Source organism: Exophiala aquamarina (genome assembly GCF_000709125.1).
Source record: "Exophiala aquamarina CBS 119918 chromosome Unknown aczIA-supercont1.7, whole genome shotgun sequence".
Lineage (NCBI taxonomy): Eukaryota > Fungi > Ascomycota > Eurotiomycetes > Chaetothyriales > Herpotrichiellaceae > Exophiala > Exophiala aquamarina.
Window position 1 is genome coordinate 709,653 of NW_013550581.1, and position 26,392 is coordinate 736,044.

At 50.2% G+C, this 26,392-nt stretch overlaps 7 protein-coding genes across 7 annotated transcripts; 4 read left to right on the forward strand and 3 right to left on the reverse strand.

Annotated features, from left to right (window-relative positions):
* Positions 1 to 880: 880 nt before the first annotated feature.
* Positions 881 to 2,458, reverse strand: A1O9_08282 (uncharacterized protein; the record flags this gene model as incomplete). The annotated part of the gene is made up of 1 exon (XM_013402668.1): positions 881 to 2,458. The coding sequence occupies one exon, from the start codon at positions 2,456 to 2,458 to the stop codon at positions 881 to 883; it is 1,578 nt and encodes a 525-aa protein (XP_013258122.1).
* A 1,486-nt stretch (positions 2,459 to 3,944) lies between these two features.
* Positions 3,945 to 5,546, forward strand: A1O9_08283 (uncharacterized protein; the record flags this gene model as incomplete). Its single annotated transcript, XM_013402669.1, has 2 exons — positions 3,945 to 4,233; positions 4,333 to 5,546. The coding sequence occupies 2 exons, from the start codon at positions 3,945 to 3,947 to the stop codon at positions 5,544 to 5,546; spliced, it is 1,503 nt and encodes a 500-aa protein (XP_013258123.1).
* Positions 5,547 to 6,901: 1,355 nt separating this feature from the next.
* Positions 6,902 to 9,572, reverse strand: A1O9_08284 (uncharacterized protein; the record flags this gene model as incomplete). The annotated part of the gene is made up of 2 exons (XM_013402670.1): positions 6,902 to 9,350; positions 9,409 to 9,572. 2 exons carry the CDS (start codon positions 9,570 to 9,572, stop codon positions 6,902 to 6,904), a joined length of 2,613 nt encoding a protein of 870 aa, XP_013258124.1.
* Positions 9,573 to 10,098: 526 nt separating this feature from the next.
* Positions 10,099 to 11,208, forward strand: A1O9_08285 (COP9 signalosome complex subunit 5; the record flags this gene model as incomplete). Its single annotated transcript, XM_013402671.1, has 1 exon — positions 10,099 to 11,208. One exon carries the CDS (start codon positions 10,099 to 10,101, stop codon positions 11,206 to 11,208), a length of 1,110 nt encoding a protein of 369 aa, XP_013258125.1.
* A 1,527-nt stretch (positions 11,209 to 12,735) lies between these two features.
* On the reverse strand, positions 12,736 to 14,618 carry A1O9_08286 (uncharacterized protein; the record flags this gene model as incomplete). The annotated part of the gene is made up of 4 exons (XM_013402672.1): positions 12,736 to 13,895; positions 13,950 to 14,237; positions 14,294 to 14,371; positions 14,435 to 14,618. 4 exons carry the CDS (start codon positions 14,616 to 14,618, stop codon positions 12,736 to 12,738), a joined length of 1,710 nt encoding a protein of 569 aa, XP_013258126.1.
* A 1,066-nt stretch (positions 14,619 to 15,684) lies between these two features.
* On the forward strand, positions 15,685 to 15,939 carry A1O9_08287 (uncharacterized protein; the record flags this gene model as incomplete). Its single annotated transcript, XM_013402673.1, has 1 exon — positions 15,685 to 15,939. The coding sequence occupies one exon, from the start codon at positions 15,685 to 15,687 to the stop codon at positions 15,937 to 15,939; it is 255 nt and encodes an 84-aa protein (XP_013258127.1).
* Positions 15,940 to 17,201: 1,262 nt separating this feature from the next.
* A1O9_08288 (uncharacterized protein) lies at positions 17,202 to 26,201 on the forward strand (the record flags this gene model as incomplete). The annotated part of the gene is made up of 1 exon (XM_013402674.1): positions 17,202 to 26,201. One exon carries the CDS (start codon positions 17,202 to 17,204, stop codon positions 26,199 to 26,201), a length of 9,000 nt encoding a protein of 2,999 aa, XP_013258128.1.
* Between the last annotated feature and the right edge of the window lie 191 nt (positions 26,202 to 26,392).

The following is a 26,392-nucleotide window of genomic DNA, read 5'->3' on the forward strand; positions in this document are numbered from 1 at the left end:
CCAGACTCGAATACTTTACTTGGAACGCTGGTCATGCTGATGGCGCAGGGTCCCCTTGGGCGGCAATCTCGATCAAGGAACCTCACGCTGGTGCCTCAGGCCTTGGAATGGTGGGAAGTACTCGTCCTCCCTCGTCCGTGCAGCCTCCGCTCGGGCTCGGTCGGGGAGGATTTCTGTAGGCTTCTGCTTGTAAGGACGAAGCACAGAGGAAGAGAGGCGTGAAATTTAACTGGGCGAGCGCTCGCGGCAGAGAGGTTGAGCACTCTTCCAGCCTGGCGCCGACTGGTCAGGCGACTGTTGATGCGAACTCCATGGATTATATATTCTACCCACCTCTCAAAGGGAAGAAGAGAACAAGAATTCAAGGGCTATTCCTAATCGATCATCCAGGGGTTTTACAATAGATCAAGACAGTATCATTTCCTCGAGCGTAAACTGCTATGGATGTTAGGTCCGTCTTTCCCGACACACAAATGCACAAAACTTTCTTGTTAGCTCGTGTATGAATACATGCTCCTATGAGTTAAGGCGAGAAATACCAGATGTGGGTTTCTGTTCCCAGGTCCTATTTATTTCAAAGACTCCCGGGTTATGCTGCGTGCTATGAGCAGGGCAAATGTGGTTTAAAATACTCAATATGCGCCTGTAAATTCTCGCCAGCGTCTTGTACCAGATAGTAGGTGTCCAATTCGCAGTCGCTGTTCAAAGCCCATCTCTCACGTCGTTAATCATATCAACTCGTTGAGTAGCTCTGTTTGCTACGTTCAGATTTCGTCAAATATCGTCCATGTTGGTATATACAAATGTTTTCTGCTCTTTCAATTTACCATGTCGGGTGTTGTGTCAGAAAAGGCGAGAGCAAGGTGTTTGGGATGACTGATCAGAGTGAAGTTTCCTGTTTCTTCTGAGCTCTCGGTTCGAAAACATCGTACCAATATTTTGTCACCCTTTTGCAGATCCCTTGTTTGCCTCTCCAACACCCAAATTGCTGTTCGTGTTCACAGGCGGTGCTCTTGATCTCCTCCCAAAATCGGTACTCGACATCAAAGCCAAATACTTCAATCGCTCGGTCTTGGTCCATCCAACAGCGCACGGAGGTCCCGTTACTGTCCCTTGTTGGGCCCCCATGGCCCGCAATGTCGTCGCTCTGGGTAAAGATGGAAGATGGATCGAACTTCGGGAAATTGGCGTGGATGAAAAAAGGCTTCACACTGGCGGCGATATTTCCTGAGGAAGGATCGGCGGGTCCCAAAACCACCTCGTGTCCGCTGTCGGTGAGGCCGGGCTTGCACACCTCCGCGTCGGTTGTAGGGTCATGCTGTATCATGGCGCTTCCCAGCCACTTCCCATTGGAATCAAGTCGGCCAGCAGCCATGACGGGTTTGTTGACAGCATAGAATGGTTCATTGAGAGCAGTTGCGGCCCAAGCGAAGGTCTCCTTGTCGCCTTGCCCAGGAGCGCCTTGGGAAAGCAAAGGGTAATAATAGACAGGGCCCCAAAAGTTGTAGTATGTGGCAAGCATGATTGACAGAGAATGCTTGGATTTGGAGTATAGGATCTCGCCAGACTCCATGGAAGCTCGCGTTTGTAGAGAGGGAATGGCATCGATTTTGGCGATCTCGAAGTAGTAAGGTGACTCGGAAGCGTACCAGAAATCCGGCCACATAACCATACCGGTAGAATTGAAGGGGTCCTGATCGAAGAGTGGGGAAGGATCATGGAGAGGAAATGCATCTGAATCGAGGAGAAGGACTTCTTCAAAGGAGGAGAAGAGTACGGCCATGATTTTGTACTGAAAATGGTTAATTGACACACCGGATCGAGCCGTGTGGAAAACATCAGACAAGAGGAGACACTTTGCATTCAAGGGTGGTAAGACGCTGTCACAGATCTCATCGTCATAGTCTGAGACATCAGCAAGAAACACCTCAACTGGCAGATGAGAAGATGTTCTGCGTAGCATTCGAATCGAGGTGACCAGCACGGGAAGTTGATCATATCCGGCGGTCATGACGATTCCCCTGGAGCCAGGGCCGTAGACGATTTGAGGTGGAGATCTCCTCAAGTCATTGACAAAGTTGGAGTGAGCCTCTCGCATCCGTTTGATATCGGCGGCTTCTACCCACAGGACATCTGGGCGTGGGTGATTGTGGGAAGGATCAAAACCAATATCCATCTTGTGAGGTACCACGGCCTCTGGAGGATGTTCACATTGGGGGTCATTGTTCTGGATGATCAAATATAGGTCTCTCCAAAAGGCGGCCTGTTCGTTCAGTAGAGGAGTCTTCACTCGAGCCGCGCCAGGAACAGGTTCAGGTTCGGGTTCGGGTTCATCCTCGAGCGGAGAATGGGCGACCCGAGTCTGGAGAAAGAGGAGACATAGGAATAGAGCCAGCAATCGTAAGACAGCACTGGGCTGTCGTCGGTGCCATGATCGAGCAGAACGGGGGAGGAGCATGTCGTTATCGAAATTCCATCATTAGTGCCTGGGGAGTGTAGAAGGAGGGAGTTCCCACAGGAGGGAAAAAAGGCATGAATGTATCTGAATAAATGAAAGACGCCGGTTACAGCATGCAACAACAGACGAGTAGCAGGGACGGTAGACAGGACCAAAGAAACGGAATGTTGAGGGCTAAAGTACTTGGTACAATATGAAATGGGAAAATGCCAGCCACTGGCACGGGCGGAGGCCTCTGCAGAGGCACAGGCAGCAAGAACGACCTGGGAGGTTGGTATGTGGGAAGGCACGAGGCACATAGTACCAGTATCGGTACTCCAAAGCAGTAACCAGTAGCACCACCACCTCGAATCAGGTGGGTTAAGAGTGGAAATGACCTGGTGGTCCCTGGTTCTGTTCCCTTGGGATGATGGGAATTCGTGGATCTGCACTGGATCGACATGCGACATGTGCAAACATAGGAGGCTGAGAAACGTGGGGACCAAGTGGAATAGACAGTGGCACCCGGTGGAGTTTGGCGGTGATCGGTGATCAGTGGTCGTGCTTGTGGTCTCCCAGACCAAGCCAGACCAGACCGCCTTTGACATGTTTCATGTTTTGTGTCTGAATCAGTGGCAACGGAATCCGATGATCGAATAGAGAAGAAGGATCGGAGAGGCTCATGTGTCGGACATGCGCTTCCCGCCTTCTGAAGTCCTTCTAGCCTCGAAAGAATCCAATCGTGTCCTCAGCGTCGAACCCGAGGGTAAATATAGCAATTGTTAGACCGGGGGGGTGGGAGACAGCAGATCCTAAGCGCCACCGACTCCTCGGCCATGGGCATCTGGCCGCCCCTCGGCTCCCTCGGCCCTTTGACGCGCCCGGAGTTGGCATCCGCACAGGGAATCCCAGTTAAGAACCTAAAGACTCAAGCGGTGCTACGGATACCACCTATACAGGTAACAGGCACCTGGGCAGGTAAGTGCTCCGAATCTAACAGTCACGTGGTCTTGGCTCAACCCCACACCTGTGATCTGGTACACATAGCTGAAGGGCATCTAATCCCGAGTCTAGGACACCATCGGGATGCCTGATCTCGTTAGTCGCAAGCCTTCGGCTAAAGCCTAGGCGCCCCCTAGGAAGCACGTTTCTTTGGGTTTAGGGCAGGCTGATTGGGGTCATGGGGTTCTACCCTTGGTCAAGCGACGGCCTCCCACAGGCTGCTCTAGGCTCTAACTACCAAACTTAGGTGCCCTCCTAACCAGCTTGGGCGCGCCTGGGCTTGGCCGCAAGAACGTGTGCCAGACTGCCAGTGCCCCAAACAGATCCGTCCCATAATTATCTTTTTTCTGGCCCCATCCTCAAACTCGAGCGTTGTTGTACATGATCGCTCCCTCACCAGAACACTGCCATAGTACCAATTACAAGCCCCCGAGAATCTTCTTGGCCACATATTCTACCCTATGAAGCGACTCCTGCGGCGCGTGTCATCGAACCGCCGTCGGCCATGGAAGAGCCAGGCAATCAGCTGACGGTGGATGTGATCACTCCTCAAACATGGACCCAGCAATATCATCCAAAGTCACGCCGTGTAGCCCTGTCGCATCAGCGCCGGGCAGTCTTCAAATCCAAGCAGCATAAATCGACAAAATCAAAGGAACTCTTGTTCCAGAAACTCCTTGAATCGCAATCGCAATCCCTCACCCGCAGATCATCCACCAATGGCTCTCAGTTTGACCCGTTTCAATCCTTTCCCGTCTCCTCCGCTCCATCCGTCTCACACATGGCCCAATACTGTACGTTTTGATACCACTAACTCAAATAGCTAGATACTTAGCCTCTTCTTTATCCTTTGCTCTCTCTGTCCCGCAGAAGCTAACCACCCGATCCCTCAGTTCTTCAAGTCTGGGGTCCCCAACATGGCCGGGCCTTCGCTTTCGAAGGCCATAAGAATCCCTACCTGAGCCTCCTATGGCCTTTCGCGCTTCAGACCGACATCTATTTTGAGGCTCTGGTAGCCCTTTGTCGTGGCACCCTTCTTGTCGTTCAGAGCAAATCAGCTCACCAAGACAAAGCATTTGCTTTACACCGATCAAATGTTATGACCAAATTGCGGCGGAGACTCCAGGACCCCGAACAGTGTGCTGATGATGCCACAATCCTCGTCGTTGCCACCCTTGGAACCATTGATTATATTCTTGGTGATCACAATGCTGCCACCGCTCATGTTACTGGAATGCGCCAAATGATCAAGATCAGAGGTGGTTTCAAAGCCAACACCCCTTGGGACCGACTTCTACAGGCAAACGTCACAGCTTATGAATCGCTTTGGTCCTTCTTGTTTGCTGCCGACACTACATCCAACGACATCATTCAAAACGCCAGCCAAATTCTGGGAAAATCCGAGTTGACTACCTACCTCAGCCACCCATTCCCCCCCGACGTCTGCGAAATGCTGGCCAAGGTTCCCAGGGGTTTCTCCGATCTGGGTTTGACTGGTGTCCTTTCCCTCCAGATCATTCGTCTTTTGGCAGATTTCAATCAGCTGAGCGTGCAACTGTCCTCATCACCTGTGGAAGGCAAGTTCGAAATGGCATTGCGACCCAAGATCCAAGGTGTGCTGGAAGACCTTCATCGGCTGGCAACATTGCAGACGACACCTACAGAACGTTTTCTAACCAATGGCCTGGTGGCATATTGCTACCTGATACGAAGCATATATTTCGACGAAGTCCTGACCGGCTTTTATGAGAACGCATTGAAAATCCTTGCAGAGTCCGCACTGAAGCAACCACCATGTACCAGACTTCCAGATCGCAAGTGCTACCTCTGGTCATACACGATGATCTGTACTGCACTCGAAACCAGTGTGCACCCTCCGTTGGAGTGGAAGTCTTTGATGCCCATGTTCCTGCGGACATACTCCGAAACCAACTCATGGAAGATGCTCAAAAGGGATCTGGAGACCTTCTTCTGGGAGGACAACCTGGCTCAGCTTTGTAGAACGGCTTATGACGAGGGCGTCCGGAGGAAGAAAGAAGGCCAAGGTCTGTCGCCCCCTGCGGAAACGCGTCACTCGACAATGACCATTCGAAATGTTGTTCTATGACAACTCTTGCAAGTACACTGATGCTGTCAGTCAACACCACACAATATTTTCTCCGCTCCTGTTGACATTCGAGGCCAAACAAGAAGGAAGAAGCATTGAGAATGCTTGCAGCAAAATATCGACGAAAATGTCGACTTCCGTCCCCTGGTCCTGTCCACCGTCACGTGACGTTGCCTCCAGAGATGACGTCCCAAACCCACCACACCCATTGGTGGCATATGCTGGAGAGGACAAGCGCTTCAATAGGGAAATAAGGCGCGTACATTGCCGGTGCAATTCGGACGCACATCCGCCTTCGGCCAGTGAATCACATTTTGGGGGGAGGGAGGGGGGGAAGGGGGTCAGCTGTCCAAGACTGGCCTTCGGTTCGCATGCGAGGCGACTCATAACTAGCATTGTTCTGCCAGACCCTACCTTGCAATTTCAAATTTTACAGCGGCCTAAACTCAAGCAATTGGCCACCTAGAGATACACTGTTTGGCCACGAAACGAAGAGGATCCAGCTCGTCGTCCCATCTCCTTCACAAACCGCCGGCCGCTCCCTTCCTGCAGGCCTCAATCGGTCCTAGGTGGTCTCAACGCGCCAAAGCAATGGAATAGTTATGCACATCAGTTCGAATTTCGACTTGGTACAAGGGAACGAGAAGATAGATGTATCGAACGGATACACAAGCGATGGGCATGCCCCTCTGAGCCGTTCGTGTTCATGTTGATGTTGATGTTGATGTCCATGGACGTGCAACGTACATCCACATCCATATATATTATAGTATATTCGAAACAAGAAATCCAATCTACACATCTATCCATGTCTCTATACATTCACTGGACGGGCAGAAGAGTGCACTCTGTCAAGTGAGAAACGGTAAACTGTCAAAAGGAGGATGAAGGTGAGGGAGAAAGACAAGCAAGAAGAAGAGCATCACCATGGATTTCTCTAGTTACAGTTGTCGTCAGTGACGACCACGAGCACGAGCACACGCAAATGCAAAATTCTTCGCTTGCGCGTATGGTTATTGCCCCAAATTCCGCTGGTAAACACCTGTCAGTATGATGGTAGTGATGAAGAAAATGATAATGACGAAAAACACCCCTCCCAACCAGTTCTGCTGATATTACACCTTTGCACACCCAGCCCACCTTGGGCTTCCTGAGTCTTAGCCATCCAAGTCGTTAAGTATTGCCCCGAGAAGAGAGAGAAACAAGAGCAAGATAACTCCACCATAAGCGCAGGCCGCCAACGAAAACCAGCCGTCATGATCAAGATCTATATCGTGAGACCTTGGAATACTTTTGCAAACATAGAAAGATGAACATCCGCTTCTCCTCTAGAGCACCGTGCCCTTTGATAGACCTCAATAGGTCTCTTCAACTTCCGTGTTCCAAGTTGCGTCGCTGTCATCCACTCGTCGAATATTCTCGTCCGACATTTCTCGGAACTGCTGTTGCTGGTAGTGAGGATTGTTGGCATGCATACGGATTTTTGCTGGTGGAGGAGCCATCTGGCCTAGATGACTTCTCTCACCGCCATGCGCCGTCAGCGGCCGCTTGCCATTGAGGTTTGGGTTCATGCCTAGGGCGTTGGTTGTGCTGACCACTTGATGTTGCTGGGTTTTGGCGTAGTAATTATCTCGCACATCACGCTCAGGTTCCATTTCTGATGCATCCGAGAACGTCTCCCAATTCTCCGAACCGGAGGCAGTCGTACCCGTTGTCATGTTCGAAGACGTGTTGGAAGGCTGACGCGAGGACATCGTGGACTGAGGTCCTGATGGAATAGGGTGATGTGATGTATTGTGGCTGTGCATTGAGGTTGATGAAGAGAAGGATGTTTGGTGGGGATGCATGGGTGGAGCTTGATAATGGGATTTAGCATGATTCTGTGGCTGATAGTGCGCGTCATGATATTGACTTTGGGATTGATGAAACTGCTGCTGTGGATATTGCGCTTGTCGGTCGCGGTTTACCAGAGACGCGGACATGTAAGACATTCTTTCACTATCATGATAGACATCTTCGGGGCTCACCGGGCGGACATAACGGCTGCTTTCGTTCGAGCTAGACGAAACTGTACTTAGTGGACGATTTGTTGAGGGAGCAGGATATGAATCAGCGACATTCGTAGGTGTCTGGTCAGGTGGTATAAAGAGATCTCGCATCTTTGGTGGCGGGGCTCGTGGTGGACCCATTGTTCTCGTAGTTTGGGAGTAAGACTGTTGTGGAGGTTGCTGCAGCTGTTGATGATGATGGCTGGTTCCACTTGGCTGGGGAATGGTCCGACGTTCAGGTGAGTGGTTTCCATTCTTGACGGGGCTTGCAGGTGCTCGAGCCGGAATCTTAGATGGAGACTTGGTTGGAGGAGCAGAGGCTCCGGGCCCTGGCTGTCTGATTGTTCCTGGTCGACTACCTGTTGGAGTTTTGGCCGTTGATCGAGTAGGAGGAGGTGCTCTCATGACACTTGCTGGTCGTCCTGGCTGAGAAGCTTTGCTGTTACTGACAACTGGCTTGCTAGCGGTTACTGCTGGAGCTGGAGTTTTTGCTCTCGGCGGGAGCCCATTTGGTGTCTTGGATCGAGGTGGTGGTGCTTTGACTTCTGTCTCCTCCAGTTCGTCGAGAAATTTCTCTCCATGAATCAGAAAAGGTCGTCCATATTCGTCTTCATATTTCTCCAAGATCTTTGCTAACTCAGCGATGAGTTTTGGCAACTCCTTCGCGATTCGCTTCCTCATCTTTTCTTCTCTGAGAAGCTTGCCAGGATCTCGCTTCTCTCCCTTTTGGGGCTTGAGTAGGAGTCTTGATGCATCATTGGCGGAAGCGGCAAGAGCATCGCGATCGGTAATCAAGGATTTGTATCTCTCGACCTTTTCCAGAATTGGAGCTCGTTGTTCTTTGAGAGTTTCCAGCCGTTCAATCTCTGCTTCATGAGCCGATAGCAAGGCATCGCTATAAACATCAGAGAAGGCCGGTGTAAAATCAAGCATTTCCTCTTCGGAAAAGAATAAGGAATCCCATAGCTCTTGGAGTCTGACTCTGGCATCCTCGACAAAGAGATGCAGATTCTGTCTCTTGAGTTCATTCAGACGCGCTAACTCGTCCTCAAACTCATTTATGGCTCTTAAACCACAGCCACGGTTAGAGGCGAGAAAGACCTTTCGGTCGGGCTCTTCAACTCCCAAGCGATCCCAAAGCGTTTCGATATTTTTCTTGATCTCGGTTAAGCGTTTTTCACGGCCCTTTTTCTCATCAAGCAGCTTCTCTCGGCGACTACGTAGGCGGTCGAGATCTGCTTGGTGGAGGCCCAACTGCTCGGGTGAATCGCGGTAATGCTGTACTATTAACGAATCGGTTTGGGCCTGAGGAATTCCCAGCTCAGACCACAGTCGTACTATCTCTTCTGAAGTCTGCTGGACTATGATGACTCTCTTGTTATATTCATCGTAAATTCGAGTGAATTCGTCGTCGAGTGAGGCAACAAAGGAGGGGGAAAGGTCGAATGTAGGGGGACATGAATTCGAGGAAGTGGGTGGCAGCCGGATCTTGACAAAGGATGACTCGAGGTGAGAGGAATAAGACTCGAGAGCTTGTACAAGTTTCTTGACTTGATCAAAGCGCTCTCGGTGTAGACGACTGACGATGTTGTACTTCTCTTTCAGGTCGCGTAAACAATCGACCAACGGGAATGTTACACGGAGGCCATCGGTGTCAACATCGTAGCCCCGGTCCTTTTCGTCGTCCAGCGACGCTTCCATCTGCTTGATTGTGTTTATGATATTTTGCGCTTCTTCGGTGAGCTTGTTCTTTTCACTACAACCACGGGTCAGTCTTCAATTCGGTCAGTGGAAAGTGAGAGCTCGTCACGTACGAATTGACCAGGCGCAACTGATTGTGCAACGCTTCGGATAGAGCAGCGAAGAGCTCGGTTTCGCGAGAGTCGCGTTCATTTCGAGGCACACCAATCTCATCAAATATGGAGTGCAGCTGGCCGATGATTGTGGTGACCTGTGTGGTGAGATAACTTGTGTCCATTGGAGCTGGCATCTTGTGGGCGGGCCGTCGAACTCGGGCTCGTGGCCGAGCAGCTGATTGATGAGGAAGGCAGTATTCGATCGGCGTCGAGATGATTATGATGGGAAGGAAAGATGGCAGCAGACACGAGGAGTTCTGGTCAACTTGTGGTCATGGCGTACAACGAATCATAGGAAGCTTGCACGTTGCGATTCGGGCAAGAGCCGAGTGATGGTGGAGAAAGATGTTGTCGGTGGCGGTTGCCCAGCAACAGGGGGGTTTCACGTGATGATAGGTCGGCAGCCACTCGATAATCGATAGCAACGATGACTACTCTGGACACTAGTAGCCCACTTTGTTCACCGCCTTCTGACCCTCGGCAGAATCAACTGCGTTTCTACTCCGCATCTCTCTCCATTGCTAAAGGTGGAAGGCAAGGCTCCTGGATGACTACTTGCAATTTGTACCATCCTCAGAGACTTTGGATGATCGTGACTTCACTGCTTTCGCTGGTTTTTCCCCTTCCTTGCCATCCAGATCTCCCATTATGTCAACTCTTTCCTCCTTCCGAGAGTGGGAGGCTCAGAACAACATCATCACCGTCGACCCATCTCAGAATGCATTGTACAGCTTGCCTGACCCAGACAGCTACAAGGTCCTTCAGGATTCTGCGCCCTGGAAGAAAGATCCAAACTACTTTACACACGTTCGAATATCAGCTCTAGCTCTCCTGAAGATGACTACCCATGCCCGATCTGGCGGCAACATTGAGATCATGGGTTTGATGATTGGCTATATTTCGGGCAAGTCCCTTATCATCACAGACGCTTTTCGATTACCTGTCGAGGGAACAGAAACAAGAGTCAACGCACACGCTGATGCCGATGAGTACATGGTCAATTTCGGAATTGCCTCTCGTGAAGGAGGCGGGCAGTTGGAAAACGCAGTTGGTTGGTACCATTCACATCCAGGCTACGGATGCTGGCTCTCTGGAATTGATGTCAACACCCAGATGACCCATCAAATGGTCAACGATCCCTTTGTCGCTGTAGTCATTGATCCTGACCGCACTGTGAGTGCTGGTAAAGTAGAGATCGGCGCCTTCAGAACCTACCCCGAAAATCAGCGCCCAATGACAAAGCAGTTTACTGACGATAGTGATGAGTTTCAAGCCATCCCGGCTGCCAAGATCGAAGACTTTGGAACACACGCAAATTCATATTATTCCCTCGAAGTTCAGCACTACAAGTCAACTCTGGATTCTCATCTGCTGGGTCTACTATGGAACAAATACTGGACTTCCACACTGTCTCAATCCCCTCTATTTACCAACCGCGACTACGCTCAAAAGCAAATCGCCGATCACGCAATCAAGATTCGTGAGGCTGGAAAAAAGCAGAGGAACAGTACTGCTTTAGGTCGTCGTGGCCAAGAACTTGCCGGGCCTGGGGACAAAAACTTTAAAGTGATACGTGACGGATCCTTGGAACAGGTAGTGAGAGGCGGCAGTAAAATCGCGACCGAAGAGGTTGCAGGATTACTGGCTAGTGAGGTGAAGAAACAACTGTTCTGGGGTGTTGTTCAAGAGGCTCGACTCAAAGCTGCAGAGGCTCAGGCAGCTCAGGCAACTGCAGGCATCACAAGAAATGGTGGTTGAGATCAATCGACTTCCGGATATGTTCATTCGTCACTCCATGATACCACCAACATCCATTCCCAGGGCAACTGAATGCCACAGCGGATAGCTATGATCCCCCTTCAGGTTCTACAATCGAGAATCTGATGGCCTGAAAAAATGAGCAAACTGGCAGACCAAAGTTGATCACCTATGAGCGGTATTGTCCAGTTGGGGAGCACCATAGTGACCACGTCTTTTCCTCACTGGCTTTGCAAACTGCGGACACCCGGGTATCAAAATATGACGAGAGAAGTGACCAACCCGATCCATAAGGAATCGCAGGCTAGGGGACGGAACTGGGCACGTTGACCTTCCTTTTGATCCAGTCTCAAACCAGCCAATAACAACAGGTGTAGGTCCCCTAATTAGGGCAACTGTCACCTACGCCCCTCTCCTCTCTACCGCAAACTTTGTGACGTTCTCTGGGGGGACACATTCTCCCTAGTTTGTGCTAGTCTGGGAATAACAACGAATTAGCAAGCTGGTAGACAAGATCCTGTTGTGTGATCTTCTATGCCGTAGACCTCACATAAGAATCTTCGGTGATGATACAATAGATGATATTTGCTCAACGCTGAAACCATTCCTCATAGATTGTTTTCACACGTATCGGCAGCTGTGCCTCTAGTGTTCTGTGATCTTTCGAGATGTCCCGGGACTTGGGTGTGTAGTCGTCGCAGGCTTTCTCCACCAGCATCCTTGTAAGTAAATTCAGGCGTATCACTCAACCAGCAGGCTGTATACTAACATATCGATCAACCGTTGAAAAGGCCCATGTTGACGCCACTTCGACAGATTTAAGTCATGGGTTTTGATCTACTGTAAGTGTGGTAGAGTGGAAGAAGGAAGAATACTCAACAAATCAGATCTTTCTAAACCGTACGTACATGTTAGGAGACAAACCAAGTCGCTGTTGATCTGGCATTCCTCAATTGATGAACACCCGGGGGAGTGAGTGGCTGGATCTGCAATTTTTGCGGGTGAACAATACGGAGTACTATACGTGATTTAAACTTTTTTCAAAGGCATTTTCGTCTCTATGGCTTGCTCTAAAAACTGGGTCGAGACCTTGGTAATAAGGCCAGTCACATATGAGTGTTCGAGGGTGAAAGGGATCTGGGTCGTTTCCGTGTGAAGAAAGACCGTAGTCGAAGCTGGCTCTCGTTTTCTTTTCCGGGGTTCCATCATGCCTTCCACAACCATTCACATCGGAAAACTCCATACTTTTCCCGCGAACTCCATCATGCTCGAAGAAGGAAGGAAGGAAAGCAGGCAAGAAAGCAAGCAAACTGCCCTGCCCGCCCCGAGCCCACATTTGTCATAGGACCTGAGGAGAGAAATAGTCCAAAAATTTCGACGAGACGGACCACAGCCAATTCTTACCAGCCGTTATCTCCCATTGTGGTGGGTCAGACAAGTAAGATGACTTTCTAAATGTACAGGAGACCTTGGGAGGGGAAGGAAGACGAGCCGCAAGCAATGTCAAAGGACGATGTTTTCGTCCAATCACGAAGCGAGAGCCCTTGATGGAACGTTTCGGCGGTTGTTGCGTTGCTTGGTGGGTTTCGACACCGTGCTCCAACCGTCTTCCTCGAGGGCGGCGGCGGCGGTGCTGTTGTCAGCAGGGGCCGCAGGGGCCGCATGCGATTGCGGGCCGCCTCTCCAGGAACCATTTGCGCGACTGGTGCCCGGGTTTCGTACCACCTCTTTGGGTTTGACGGCTTTGTCGTCCACAGGAAGAGTAACCTCGCCTTCGTCTTCATTCGCGTCATTAGGGACCATGTCGTTATCCTCAGCCCGTCGTAAAATGTCAAACTTGGGCGTGGTTTGCGTGCTTTCTTCTTCGTTATCCTTGGGAGAAGCTGAGTCCTTGGCCTCCTTGCTTGCTGGCTCCTTGACCTTTTCGGAGTCGGCCTTTTCCTTTGCAAGTCGCTTCTCCTCCGCCTTTTCGGCTCGATTCTTCTCCTCCGCCTCCTTCTTCTGTCGGATTGCAAGCTGTCGTTTCTCCTCGACTTCTTTCTCTTTGGCGGCAGTGTCTACCGGGCGAGCAGCTCCAAAGGGACTAGCTTTTGAGTCGGTGGCAGCTGGGGATAGGGGATCGGCCTCAGAGACAGTGCGTTTCTGTAGATTCAACTTCGGTCTCCCAGCTGGAGCAGGAGCAGCTGGTGGAGCTGGGGAAGATGGTTCGCTGGCTTCAGGAGTTGGGGCCTTGGCTGGTGCATCTGGTCGCATCCTGGCACGCCACTGGTTATCCATTTCTGATGCTGTGGGCTGTCGTTCCGGGGCTGGCTTTTCAGTGTATTCTTTCCTGGGAGGACGAGACCCATCCTGAGAGCGACCTTCTCCCCAAGCAGGGGAGTTCCTGCGGAAACTGCCTTGCGCATCTTTGCTGTGCTGCCTTCCACCCTCTCGAAGAGATGTGGGGGCAGGGGTGACAGGGGACAGAGGGCCTTTTCTCTCCCAATTTGAGAAATCCCGGTTCTTGCCATCTCCTTGTTCAAATCCACGGCGGGTTGCCCGTTCACTGCCAGCATCCGACATGTTGTCGAAACTCTTTCCAGCAAAGTTAGGTCGCTCAGAGGTCCTTCGCTGATTTTGCGGTAAATCTGGAAGTGGGCCTTTGCGAGACCAGTCACTAAAATCACGAGCGTCTTGCCTTTCCTTCGCTGAGAGGCAATTAGAAGGTTTGAACGAGTCTATAGGAATCTGGATCAACTTACGTGGCTCTGCGACGCTGACTCGAACTTGTCTTCCGGCAAGGTTGTTGCCGCTGAGGGCAAGGGCATTCTTCAGGCCATCCAATGTCGCAAATTCAACGTAGCCGAACCCCTTGGGCTTGCGGTCGAGCTTGTCTTCTACAATGCGAACATTTGTCACCTGGCACTCACTGAAGAAATCGTTGACGTCGCCTTGAGTGGCATCGAAAGAGAGGTTGGCGAGGTGCGCGGTGTAAGGAGGTTGAGTGGGCAGAGGGAGTTGCTCTCGAGGTGGGTATCCATCTCTCCTGTCTGTGGAGATAGTCAGCCAACAGGTCACCTATAGAATCCAGATTTGATGCACTCACCAGAGAATCTGTCACCGGATGGTGCGTTGGAGCTGAAATTGCGTCGGTCTCCTCCGTAACTGGGTCTACTATCTGAGGCTGTAGTTGCACCCGAATTGTCAGTAATTGTACTTTAGAGCCTCGGCTTGTAAAGGGCCATACAAGGCAGTGGCATATCCTCCATTTCGTCAGCCCACGAGCCGTAGTCTGTCAAAGCGTCAGCGAGGTTGCCATGTGCGCAAATCCATCTTGTCAGCACCCACTTTCGTCCTGCAGGAAAGTCCCAAGGGACATCTTCTGCGGCTGGTTCTTTTTGGGAGCTATCGTTTGTCAGGACAGAATCCATAGCATATGTTGGGACCAGCCAGGTGGGCGGGCGCCTTGCCGCAAGCACATACCCATGTTTGCAAATTCTTGGGCGAAAAAGTGCGACGGGTTGTATAAGGTTCTTGAGCAGATATGGAGATGCCACAGTACGGTGAAAGACGTACTCAGGCTGGAAGAAGGGCGTACAAACAATGAATCCGCCTCGCTGAGATGTGGGCGGCGTGCAGTCTCGCGCAGGAGGAACGAAGTGTCGGCGAGGTTGACTTGGACTTTGAGTAAAGAGGGCGGCACCCATTATTTTCCACAGTCACGTGGGGTGCCTTCTTGGCGCATATGAAGATTTACCTGCCGGTTTATGGGTCACGGGAACACACGGAATTAAGACGCGAAACTTGAACACGAAGCCATTGGTTCAGGAGTCGTGACTCCTAACACGTGACATTCTAGTAATCTTTATCTCCCGAGTGCAGTCTCGACTCTCGAGGCATCCCTATCGCCCATCGACCAACGGACGCTTCCAAGATGCTATTCTAAAGACTTTGTGACCCTGAAATTCATGTCCACTGGCAAATCGTTCGCAGGCAGACCTGGGACCCGGCCCAAGGATGCTTTCTCTGTGCTTTTCCCGGCGCTGGGAGTCGGTGTAGTCACTGGTTCGTGACCAGCACAATGTTGAGAGCCCTCTTACTGATCTTGCATCCTAGGTAGCTGTGGTTTAGTGTATGGATCGGTGGTGTCGACTCTTATACAATCACCCAATCCTAGGGTCTATACAGCACTATCTACGGTGCAATGGTTTGCAGCAGGAACCACATTTTTCGGTCCGAGGATATTGTCTATCTATCTGGGTGGGGGGAGCTGACTTCTTGTAGGTATTCGCACTTTGGCTCTGAGATCATCAGCATCTCCTGAAAGGCCATTACATCGCGTCCTGGCAAGTGGCATTGCAGGATCATTCAGCGGAGCAGTTGCGGCCCAATTTTGTAGGTGACGTTCTTTTGGTGAAGCTTATAAACATATTTTGATACGCAACAGTGCCTCGTGGAGCAATTCTCTCCGGAGCCATTGGTTTTGGTGTGCTCGGTATGGGTGCACAATTAGGTATTAACGCGTTTGGTGACAGTGTGAATGGCTTTCAGCCTGGCTCCTTCACTAAACGCCTTGCTGCTTGGAGTCCGATGAAAGCTTTGACGGATGACGAGTATGAAAAGATCCTTCAACAAAAACTTCTGAAAGTGGAGGTAGAGATCTCTCTAGTGGACGATCAGATTGCCGAATTACAACGGCTAAGTGCGCAGCAAAAAGAGCGGCTTGCTTCTTCCACAAATACAGCCGTATAAGCAGACCCGTCGACTGTATAAACTAATAATCCAAGGGGGCAAGGTGTATAATTATAAGCAATAAACCCCAATACGGAACGCGTATAAAAGTGCCGGAAGTGGAAAGACTCCGTGCCTCAGTCGATTTGCAGACGTGTTTAGCGAGGGTGAAGGATCAGCTACAGACACCCAGGCCCAGGCACCCACAGGCACTAAGGCAAGGAGGAGTAGGATTAGTAATGAGACCAGACTGACGGATGATGTACGGAAGGGCCTCAGATCCAGCGTGTCGGCCATTTCCTGATCAATAGGTTGAAGAGTCCTGCTTTTGCTTGCTACAAGTGAATTCGATTGAGCACAACTTCAATTGATTACCTCGAACCTTGGACGAGTACCGAATGCTAGTGGCGCCTGCACAATAAGCATTAAGCTTGTTCATGGATGCGGCTGAGTCACCTATCGATAGCCACACTCAGCAATCTCCCTCCGAAGTCTGAACCAGGTATAGCGTGGGCGTGGGTGTGGGTGTGGGTGTGGGTTTGGGCGTGGGCGGCTACCTATCCGAGGGATCTCTAGGCATGGCATGGGCATGGGCCTGAGGACCTGACTTACTTATCGCATGGGCATTGGGCGTATGTAGGCATTAAGTTCCAGGTTGGCATGGGGTCCGCTGCGGGTATCATGGAGCACTAGGCAATACGCACCAATGCCACCATCACAGACGACGCTGCCGCAGCTGGCGCAGCTGCTGCTTTTGCTGCGGGCGCCGTCCTTGACCTCATCTCCGCACGTTCCCAAAAGTTCCCAGGTTGTTATGTGGCCATCCCTTCAACTTGCTATTGAGCTCGTGTTTGCCCGCTTTCGCTTTTGTGACATTTCCATCCTCATCTTCCCCGTTTCCGTGGATATACGATCTCACCTATACTCAGCACTCCGCTTAGCCCATAGCCCTCGATTACTTCCTCACGCTCTGCCCCGTCTTGGAACTAATGCGCCACATACCCCGAACGTTTTGAATTGTGCCTGCGCACTCCCCCGCCATCGCGACCACATTCTCGGTTTATGTCAAGCCTGAGAGAGGGATTGGGCTTCAATGCTATTGCGATCGTGTCACGGTCTCAGAATTGGAATGTTCGACAATGACCACATATGAACGAGGTCCCAAGCCAATTTACTGGCATTCGAGAAGACTGCCGGTGCAAATGGCCTGATCCCGTTGCAAGCTACCTATTCTTTCACAATCTAAACCGAGTCGCATCGTGCTGAGGAGGTAGAGATACAGGATGCCTTTGGTCAACGGCACCTCCTTTGCGGCAGTCGTCGTCCTGGTCTATCTTTCCACCTTTGTCCTGCTTGCCATCTTCCGAATCGTGACCGGTGTTTCAATCCAAAGAATTGGTTATTTCAGCTTCAGACATATCTCCTACACTCCAAGAGAAGGCTTAAGGATAGACTTGCGTGGTATAGGCCTGAGCTTGCACAGGCCGACCTTTGCGCAGCCGTCATGGATCAGCCTAGTCTTCGAGGAGCTAAAGATTACTCTTGATCCTGCGACCTTTGAGAATCCACCGGCACCTCCTGCCGATCGAACAGGCGAAAATGACAAGCAGGAGGCGGTTAATCCTGCTCGCAGCGGAATCAAGAGTCGCATGGGCAAGAGAAGCCAATTGTGGAAGAAATTGACCAATGTCAAAGAGCGCATCAAGCGCATCCACCGCCAAATTCACCTTCTTCGCCTGTTTGATGTCGTTGCCACCAACACAACTGCCGAGGTTGTAGGAGTTGGTTATGTACAGATTTCGAGTTTCACAGCGGCAGTCTATACCAGGCGAAAACTTCTCGACAGAGGTCGTCTGTTTCGCCATAAGAAAGACCCCTTAGGCGGGCAAAAGCCTGCGGAATGGGTCTTCACAGTCAAGAGCATAATCATGGGCGTGGGTGGCCGTGATCCAATCGAGGTTCTGGATGGCATGACCATAAATATCCACGGTCTCTTGTACAAGGAGCGAGAAGGACTTCGCGATACTTCAATTGCCATCAAGGCTGGCCGGCTCTACGTGCCTGTTGACGAGATCACCCAATTTTCCCGTCGAGGTAAGCGCGAGATGAAAAATCACCAGACTTCTCAAATCTTGAGCCCGATCGAAGAAATCTCCTTTGAAGATGTGGCCGAGGAACTCGACAACCCAGGCAGTCGGGAGGCTTCAATCGTTCAGACTGTGGCAGATTCAAAAGAGTTCTTCAGTTCCATCCTTCAAAGTGTCCAGGAGATCCAGCTTGCAATGAGTTTCGTCCGCATTTCCAAGGAGATTGAGTCCTTACGCCAGGCAAATCTACCGCTGACCGCTAATGTAGTCATCCATGAAATTGGAATCGATTTGCATAGACTCGACCAAAAGTCCCCAGCTCATCGGACATATTTCTCAAGAGACGACATTGCTCATCAAGCTTTGGTGGCTGCCTTATCAATATCCGTTAGTCTGGACGAGGACGACTCCCAGACGAACAAGATTATGTATATCCCAATGGCAACTACCACCATACGGACTACGTTGCCAGCGAAGACTATGAGCTTCACTCAACATCGTGATGTCGCTGAGCGGAACACCAACATACTGTATGCAAATCTCGTTGTCACCTCACCGTCTGTCGACTTGGTCCCGCAACATCTAATCCGGCTTCTCGCGATTGCACAACACAGAGATCCACCACAAACTTCTTCGTCAAATCGTCATCGCCTAATATCTAGGTTACTGCCTAAAGCAAATATCAAACTTTCAATTCATGAGCCCGTGGTCAGATTCATACTACCAGTTGCCGATCGTACACATGCGGCTCCCGGCGAATATGATATGATCATCTCTTCAATTTCGTCTGTTTCACTAGATGTGGAATCTTCTCATTCGGCGGTGGGAGAGCTTTCGTATTCTCTGGACTCAAACTTTCGCATAATGTCGCACCAGCTCTATTACCAAGCATCGACAGGCATAAAACATAATCTGGTCCTTGCAGAGGCATTGGAAGTCAAGACCCAGGTCGTTGCTTCAACAGATGTCTCAGTCATCATGTCTGGAAACCTCCGCACTTTCTCCGTCCTCATGGTGCGGCAAGAAGTCAGCCAAGGCATCTATAATATAGTCAGGCACTTTAAACGTCATGGCGTGAAGGATAATGCGGCCACGCCGACCAAGATCGCACCCACTGCCTTCTTGAGGAAACTGCCTTCATGGCTTCTAGAGGTCAACTTTGAGGGTTCGGGTTGTAGTATTGAAACTGCAGCTATAGACTCTACTATCTCTACGCAGACTCGAGGAGTTGCCTTGGAGCTGGAATCGTGGACAGCTCACTATCAGTCCTCGCGAACAGAAGCTCCAAAGAAGCCTGGACTGACAAGAAGGAAAACCAGTACTTCTGCCCGTTTTGACGAGACATTTGCAACTGGAAAACATACATCACACCCGATATCACCTCCGCGCCGGCACGATAGCGATCCCACGGACGGACGGCGGCTTGCTGTGCATGTAAAGGGCTTTGAGGGCTACATAATTGAGTCGCTCGACACTTGGGAGCCTCGGCCGTTCCTATCTATTCCCAGATGTGAAGTGGCGCTCAGTACATCACGGGATCACCAAGGCCCGTTGTTCCATATACACTCCGTCGTTCGATCCATCTATCTGGAATTTTCATTGTACAGATTTTATTCATTTGGTGTAGGAGCTTCATTCTTAAAAGATGCCTTTCTGGGCCCAGCATCTGGTACTACGAGCTTGCAGAAGCTTTCACAGCCTGGTCCGGATGACAGCCAAACCGAAACTAGTCATCCAATCGCGCCTCCAGGCTCTGAAATCACGGCCATTGATTTCAAGGCGAGTTATGTCCAGATAAAAGGCCAGATGCCCTCGGACCCAGCAGTTCTCTTACAAGTATTTGACGTCTCTGCTGGGCGTCACAGATGGTCTGCACCGTTCTTACGATCCCATTTAGTTCGCTTACACGCCGAAGCACCTCATCTAAAGCGCGTATGGGCACGAATCGCAAACGCGAGCAACATTCGCGTTGACCTTCGTCATAACAAGAAAAAGTCTTCTCACGGAACGGTAGAAGAAAAGTCGATCGATGTATCGTCGGACTTTGTACGGCTGGCTGTTCCGCATGGACTTCAAATGTACAAGGTCTTTGATAACTTCATCAACACTGGCAAGGCAATAGCACAACTCAAGCATCGTTTCCAAACAAGAACGAATGAGTATATTTTGAGGAAGGATCCTGTGGGCCCTAAGAAGATACCCCGTGTATCCTTGCGTTGTAAGGCAATTTGTTTAGAGTTCGAAGATGACCCTTTCGAGTGGAAGCTCGGCGTTATTTACAACATTGGCCGCATAGAACAGAAACAGCGACTGGCACGAGCAGATGCTTTCCGACTGAAGGTCAAAAGACTGAACGAAGAAAGGGTGCCACGATCCTCGTCACGGTACAGGACTCATTCAAGTCGTCGGGCTTCCCCAGTTGCAGCTTCTGACCACCACTCACGGCGATCCAGGAGCTTTGACAATAAACAGACTCCTCGAAAACGATCTACCTCCAGAGGACGGCGTGGCAGAGAATCAGGCAAGATCCGTTACGATCGTGATGGAGTTTGTGCCCTAACAAATAAAGCCAAAATCCATGCCAAAGAAGCTTGGGAGAAACTTGAAGCGCACAATGCTCGAAGCTGGAAGAGGAGAATTGACTGGATGACACAGCTGCAAACCAACACCATCAGGAATATTCGCCAAATGTTCGCCGGAGCTGATGATCCCCCTGAAGATTCCGAGGAGCATGAAGCAATCTTGAGTATCCCGAATCGACCTGGTCTGATGACCCTGATTATCAGCGATCTGCACCTTGTCATCGACAAACCTTCTTTTCCACAGGCGGAGCTGCCTAAGTTTTTACATGACATTGGGAAGGGTATGCCTTACGACACTGAATATGCTCTCTTAGTCCCCGTCAGTCTCGCGCTTGACATGGGCGAGGCCCGTGTGCTGCTTCGCGACTACCCTCTAAACCTCCTCCATATTCCAGCCATTCGTGCGGGCCAGCCGCCAAGATTACCAAGTTGGTCCTTACGCTCAGACTTTGTAATCGCTGAAGAGTTCCGGGACGATCAATCTACGAGACACGTCAAGGTGGACATAGTACCTAGAGGTCAACATGACGATGATGGAGGTGACATCCCAGGGTTCGCAATCGACGTCAGGAGAACAGTGTCACCCGTCAAGACTTTTTCCCGACCAGTGATCGATATTAACACAAGCCTACCGACCGCCATCTCTTGGGGCACATCGTATCAACCTGTGATTCAGGACATGATGATGATTATCGAAGGGTTCACCAAACCCGAGATCGATCCTTCTGATCGCGTTGGCTTTTGGGATAAGATTCGACTTAGTTTCCATTCGCGTCTGACTGTAAATTGGAAGGGTGATGGCGATGTGCAGTTGCGTCTCAAAGGTTCAAGGGATCCGTATGTTGTAACCGGCTACGGAGCTGGATTTGTGATGTGCTGGAGAAACGATGTCCAGTGGTCAATACATTCTGGGGACGACCCCCGGAATTTTATGACCGTAAGGAGTGGAGAGTATGTGCTGGCTATACCGGACTACAGCCACGAAGCCCGTAATTCACCTGAACAAAAGGCGACCCAGGACAATGACAGCCTGTCTACCGTCAGCTCACAAAAGAATGCTGCGATTTTCAAAAAGGTTATCATGAAGGTTTCTGGCAATGTTCAATGGACTGCAGGGCTTGTTTTTGAACGAGACTTGGAGAAAGGTGGCCGATCTTCCATCTTCGAGCCTCATTATGCTGTTGTTTTGAAGAACCCTAATTCGTTGCACGACATCGATCTCAGGAATTACGATGCTTTCCGAGGGTTCAGAAGCAATCATATCCATCTCTCCGTAGCAGTTGCTGCCCCATACGACAGAGACTGGTTGAAGGGCGACTCTACTCCGTCGGAAAGTTACAATAGCGTTCATCTCAGCCCCAGATTCTTTACGCATTTCTTTAATTGGTGGTCTTTGTTCTCGGGGGTGATGTCTCTTCCTATACGTCAAGGGCAATTATGGAGAGGGCCTGAGAAGACAAGTAAAAAGTTCGGCAGACATCTGGCAACCATCAAGTATGGTCTTTTGCTGTCGCCTCTCTTCATTGCTCACGTCTATAAGCACAAGGACGCGGAGGACTATCAAGAAGACGTCGTTTCTGCGACTGGATTAAAGATCAAAATTGATAGCTTCATGCTGGATCTTCATCAACGGAGAGAGCACTTCGATACATTATCCAAGGGGAAATCCGAGCAAATGAGAACCAGTGCCATGAAAATCAACAAAGCCGAGCTTGACTTCATACGGGCAGACTTAAGGGCAGTGGCTGCAAGTATAGGTGGTACAACCGCGGAGGAACTTCAGAAGACAACAGACGAAATGCTCTCGTCATATCAAGACACACCTGTAAATGTGGATTTGTCTCAGTTTACCATTCCCGACCACGATTTTACCTGGATTGACATGGACGATTTTGTCGAATTGGATTGGGTGCTTCCTTCGGAGTCGAATCCTGAAACCAGGATCTTACCATTGGCATTTACTCCTCGTTTTACGTACTTCCGCCAAACAGACCAGGGAAATGCTATACAAGGTGATGAATCGCGTGTTAGTCCATTTGGAGACGAAAACACCCATTTTTGCGTCATGTCCCATCACAATGATCCACGAAAAGTACAAATGAATTTGATCGAGGATCGGCTTCATGATTTGGAGGAAAAGTTGCAGGCTCACAATCGTTTGATGGCTGAGCATGAACTCCAAGTTGTTCGAGATGGTGATCATGACAAGTCCATCAGAGATAAACACGAAACCCTCATTGCTCAACAGAAAGAATTGGAGAGTAAACAAAGATTCCTCCAACACGGACTTCGCCGGTTAGCTGGACATGTCAATCCAGGAGAAATCAACGAGCCCGGTTCTGGCTTGAAGCACGGCAGTACCGCGACAACAATGACGGAAACTGACGGTCAATCTCCAGCTACACCGCACGTCGACATGGATGGCCTCTACTCAGCCTCCCATGATGAATTTGCCAGTGATTTCAACAATCGATTCATCATTCATAACGCTCAGCTCAAGTGGAATAACGCCCTTCGAAACATTATTCTCCGATACAGCCATCAAGTCAGTCAGCGGCGTGGATTTGTTTACTATATGTCACGTCGAGCTGTCAAGTTTATTCTTGACATAGTTGATGAGCAAGCAAAATCAAAAGAACGGCGCCGCCGACGAGAGCACAAGCAGGACCCTCAAGTGCCCCCGACCCCCAGCGTTATTTCGCCCAGTGAGGAGAAAGACGAGGACTCAGTGGTTGAAGATAGAATCAAACAGCTACTGAATGATGCCAAACGTTTTGTCCACGCTGGTGACGAAGAGGATGATAAATCCACGAGACAGGAGAGCGAGCCATCTCCTGATCGGAGACATTCCTTCGTCAGCGATATTGGTGAAGGCATTTCCGAAAATTTCAAAGCAATGAATGGCTATCACGTCCGACTAGTTGCGCCACAAATTCAGCTCCAGAGTGAGAAGAACACCAAATCTGTGGTCCTAGTCTCAGCCAAGGGCATGCAACTGAAGGTCGTTTCTATAATGGATAAAGATCGAATGGCTGATGAAGTAAGTGGCATGGTGCAGCGTCGCATTGCCCTTGATATGGATGGCGCTCAATTCTTCGTGGCGAGCACGAAGACCCTTGCCAAATACCTGCACCTTTATTCAGGAAATCGATATGGAAATACTCCCGGTTCTTCATGGCCTCCGTGGGTTTCCCTTGAAGCAATGTTCGATTTTCATCTAGACCCTTTCGGCTTTCAAAGAGTCATCCAGAAAACATCGGCGAGTCTGCGGTACGAAAAGTACAATGCTCTTCGGTTGAAATATAATGAAGAGGTGGAGAGCAATGAAACTGGTGAAGTCAAACATCCAGCACGGAAAGAGAATCGTATTGACCATTTATGGGTTGATTTCCCTCGTGTTCGCGCTCGTTGCGATTCAGCACAATACTACGCCATGTACATCATTGTATTGGACTTGCTCCTCTACAGTGAACCTCTGGAAAAGACCCGCAGTGAGCGACTGGAAAAGATTATGCTTGCTTCTGATTTCAGCGACCTGCGGGGTGCCCCTGAAATGGCAGAAAGCTTACAAGAGAGAATCCGACAACTTGAGGATCTCAAGCTTCACTTCCAAATCAATGCCAAATATTTAGATAAACAGGGTTGGCAAGACCGGATCAATCTTGAAAAAGACCTCGCGAACTGCGAAGACGAATTGTTTTTCATCATGAAGGCGATCAACACCTCTCAGCACAAGACTGACGACCGCAAGTCATCTCAATCTAGCGGACTGTTACGGTGGTATTTGAGTGCGTCAGAGGTAGTCTGGCATCTCATGCGCGACAAGGATGACCCATTGCTCGAGTTCCAGCTAGGAAATGCGGCATATGAGCGCATCGACAACACCGACGGTTCAAACCACAATGCGCTTGAAATAGAACATATACGAGGTTGGAATCTACTCCCCAATGCAATCTACCCCGAAATCATTGGTCCATACTTCGAGACCTCTGACCGACGACCAAGCATGCCCGAAGCGAAGAAAATGGTCCTGGTACACTGGTACATGCTTGAAGCCATCGCTGGGATACCAGTCCTAGAACAATTCCACGTCACAGTGTTCCCGATTAAGGTACAGCTCGAGCGCGAGCTAGGTAAGAAGTTATTTGAGTATATCTTTCCTGGTGTCGGATCGAGCGCTTTTGAGAATGGTAATTTTTCACCCCTAATGGTCAAGAACATGCAACCCATTGAAGATGGCGAAGATCCAGATCTAGAGGAAGCACGAGTAGCTTTGATGACGGGAAGTGATAGTCGGGCTTCTACTAGCATGGAGGCAAAACGCGACACGTCACCTGGAGCAATGGCTAGGAGGCTGAAGCCAACCTACACACTCGAATGCGCCCCTATCAATCGTACTAGCACAGCGGCAACGAATAAGAAGGGTTTAGGGATCTCTTCCGAGCACCACCGATTTTTCAAACACTTCAATTCTTCCAACGCGAGAGCTGCAGCACTTGGTCCCCTTAACGCAGGCCCGGCGCGGAAATCCTCAGCCAGTAGCCTTCGCTCGAAGAAGAATGAAGCGTCTTCCACCAGTCTTGTCGCCCTGGTTAATGGTGATGAGAAGAAAAGAGGTGCACTCCAGCGCGGTGTAAGCCGGGAGCGTGGCTTGGGGAGCAAGAATAAGAAGGACAAAGCTGCCGATGATCTCTCACAAATGATGTCTCGGGCCTCTAACTACATGACATTGGCACATGTGAAGCTGAACAGTTTTGTTATCTGTCTGAGTTACAAAGGCAAAAGTGACCGCAACTTCGAAGACTTGCACGACTTCGTTTTCCGCATGCCGACGCTCGAGTATCGCAATAAGACCTGGTCTAACCTCGATCTTGCCTTGAAGCTCAAGAAGGATGTCATCAGAGCGCTGATCTCTCACACAGGAGCCATCATTGGTAATAAGCTCTCTCATCACCGTCCGAATAAAAAACAAGTCGAGAGGCTAAAGGAGATCGCACACACATCCACACTGGGCAACTCCGAGCTCAATCTCACAACAAAGTCTACTTCGGAGACCACGAGTCTCTACTCTTTCTCTCAGGACAGCAAGGACGATGATTTTGAGTCTGGAATCTCATTTCAATCACCGACCGGCACAAACGGACACAAAAATGGCAACTTTGGATCCTTCGGCGGCCCGCTCCTGCGCAGTGGCAGCTGGACAAGCAACATGAACAACTACCCTATAAGCAGCCCCAACCTATCCACTCTCCCGATTCCAAGGTCAATCCCCGTCCCGCCTGTACCATCGTCGACGTTCGCGTCTGGCACCTCCACCCCACTTGACCCTTCAAGAAGGCCCAGTACGGCGACAGGATCTCGAAGCCTACTGAAAGACACCATCGGACGCCACTTTTCGAGTGATACGGTCAAAGAGAGAGCGTCCTTTAGACCGCTTAGTCTAGGAAAGAGCGAAGGCAAAGATAGCGGAAGCAAGGAACGCGAGAAGGATCACAAGGACAAGGACAAGGACCATCACGGTCACCACGAGGATGGTGTAGAGAGTGACCCCGAAGGCCATAAGAAGAAGAGTGTACTGCTTCTGGGGAAGAAGTACTTAAATCGGCTGAGTTGAGTTGATCAACTCGGATGAGGCGGTTGCCAAAATCTGATGCCATATATGCCCCTGGGGATTTCTCACACAGAAGCAACTATGCACGGCCAAAATCCGGCTGGAACTTACGTACAGTAAAACATGTTTGTAGATATCAATTCGTTTTTCAGCGCCAAAAAGTGCCAAAGTCCCACAGTAAAAAGAACAGCATT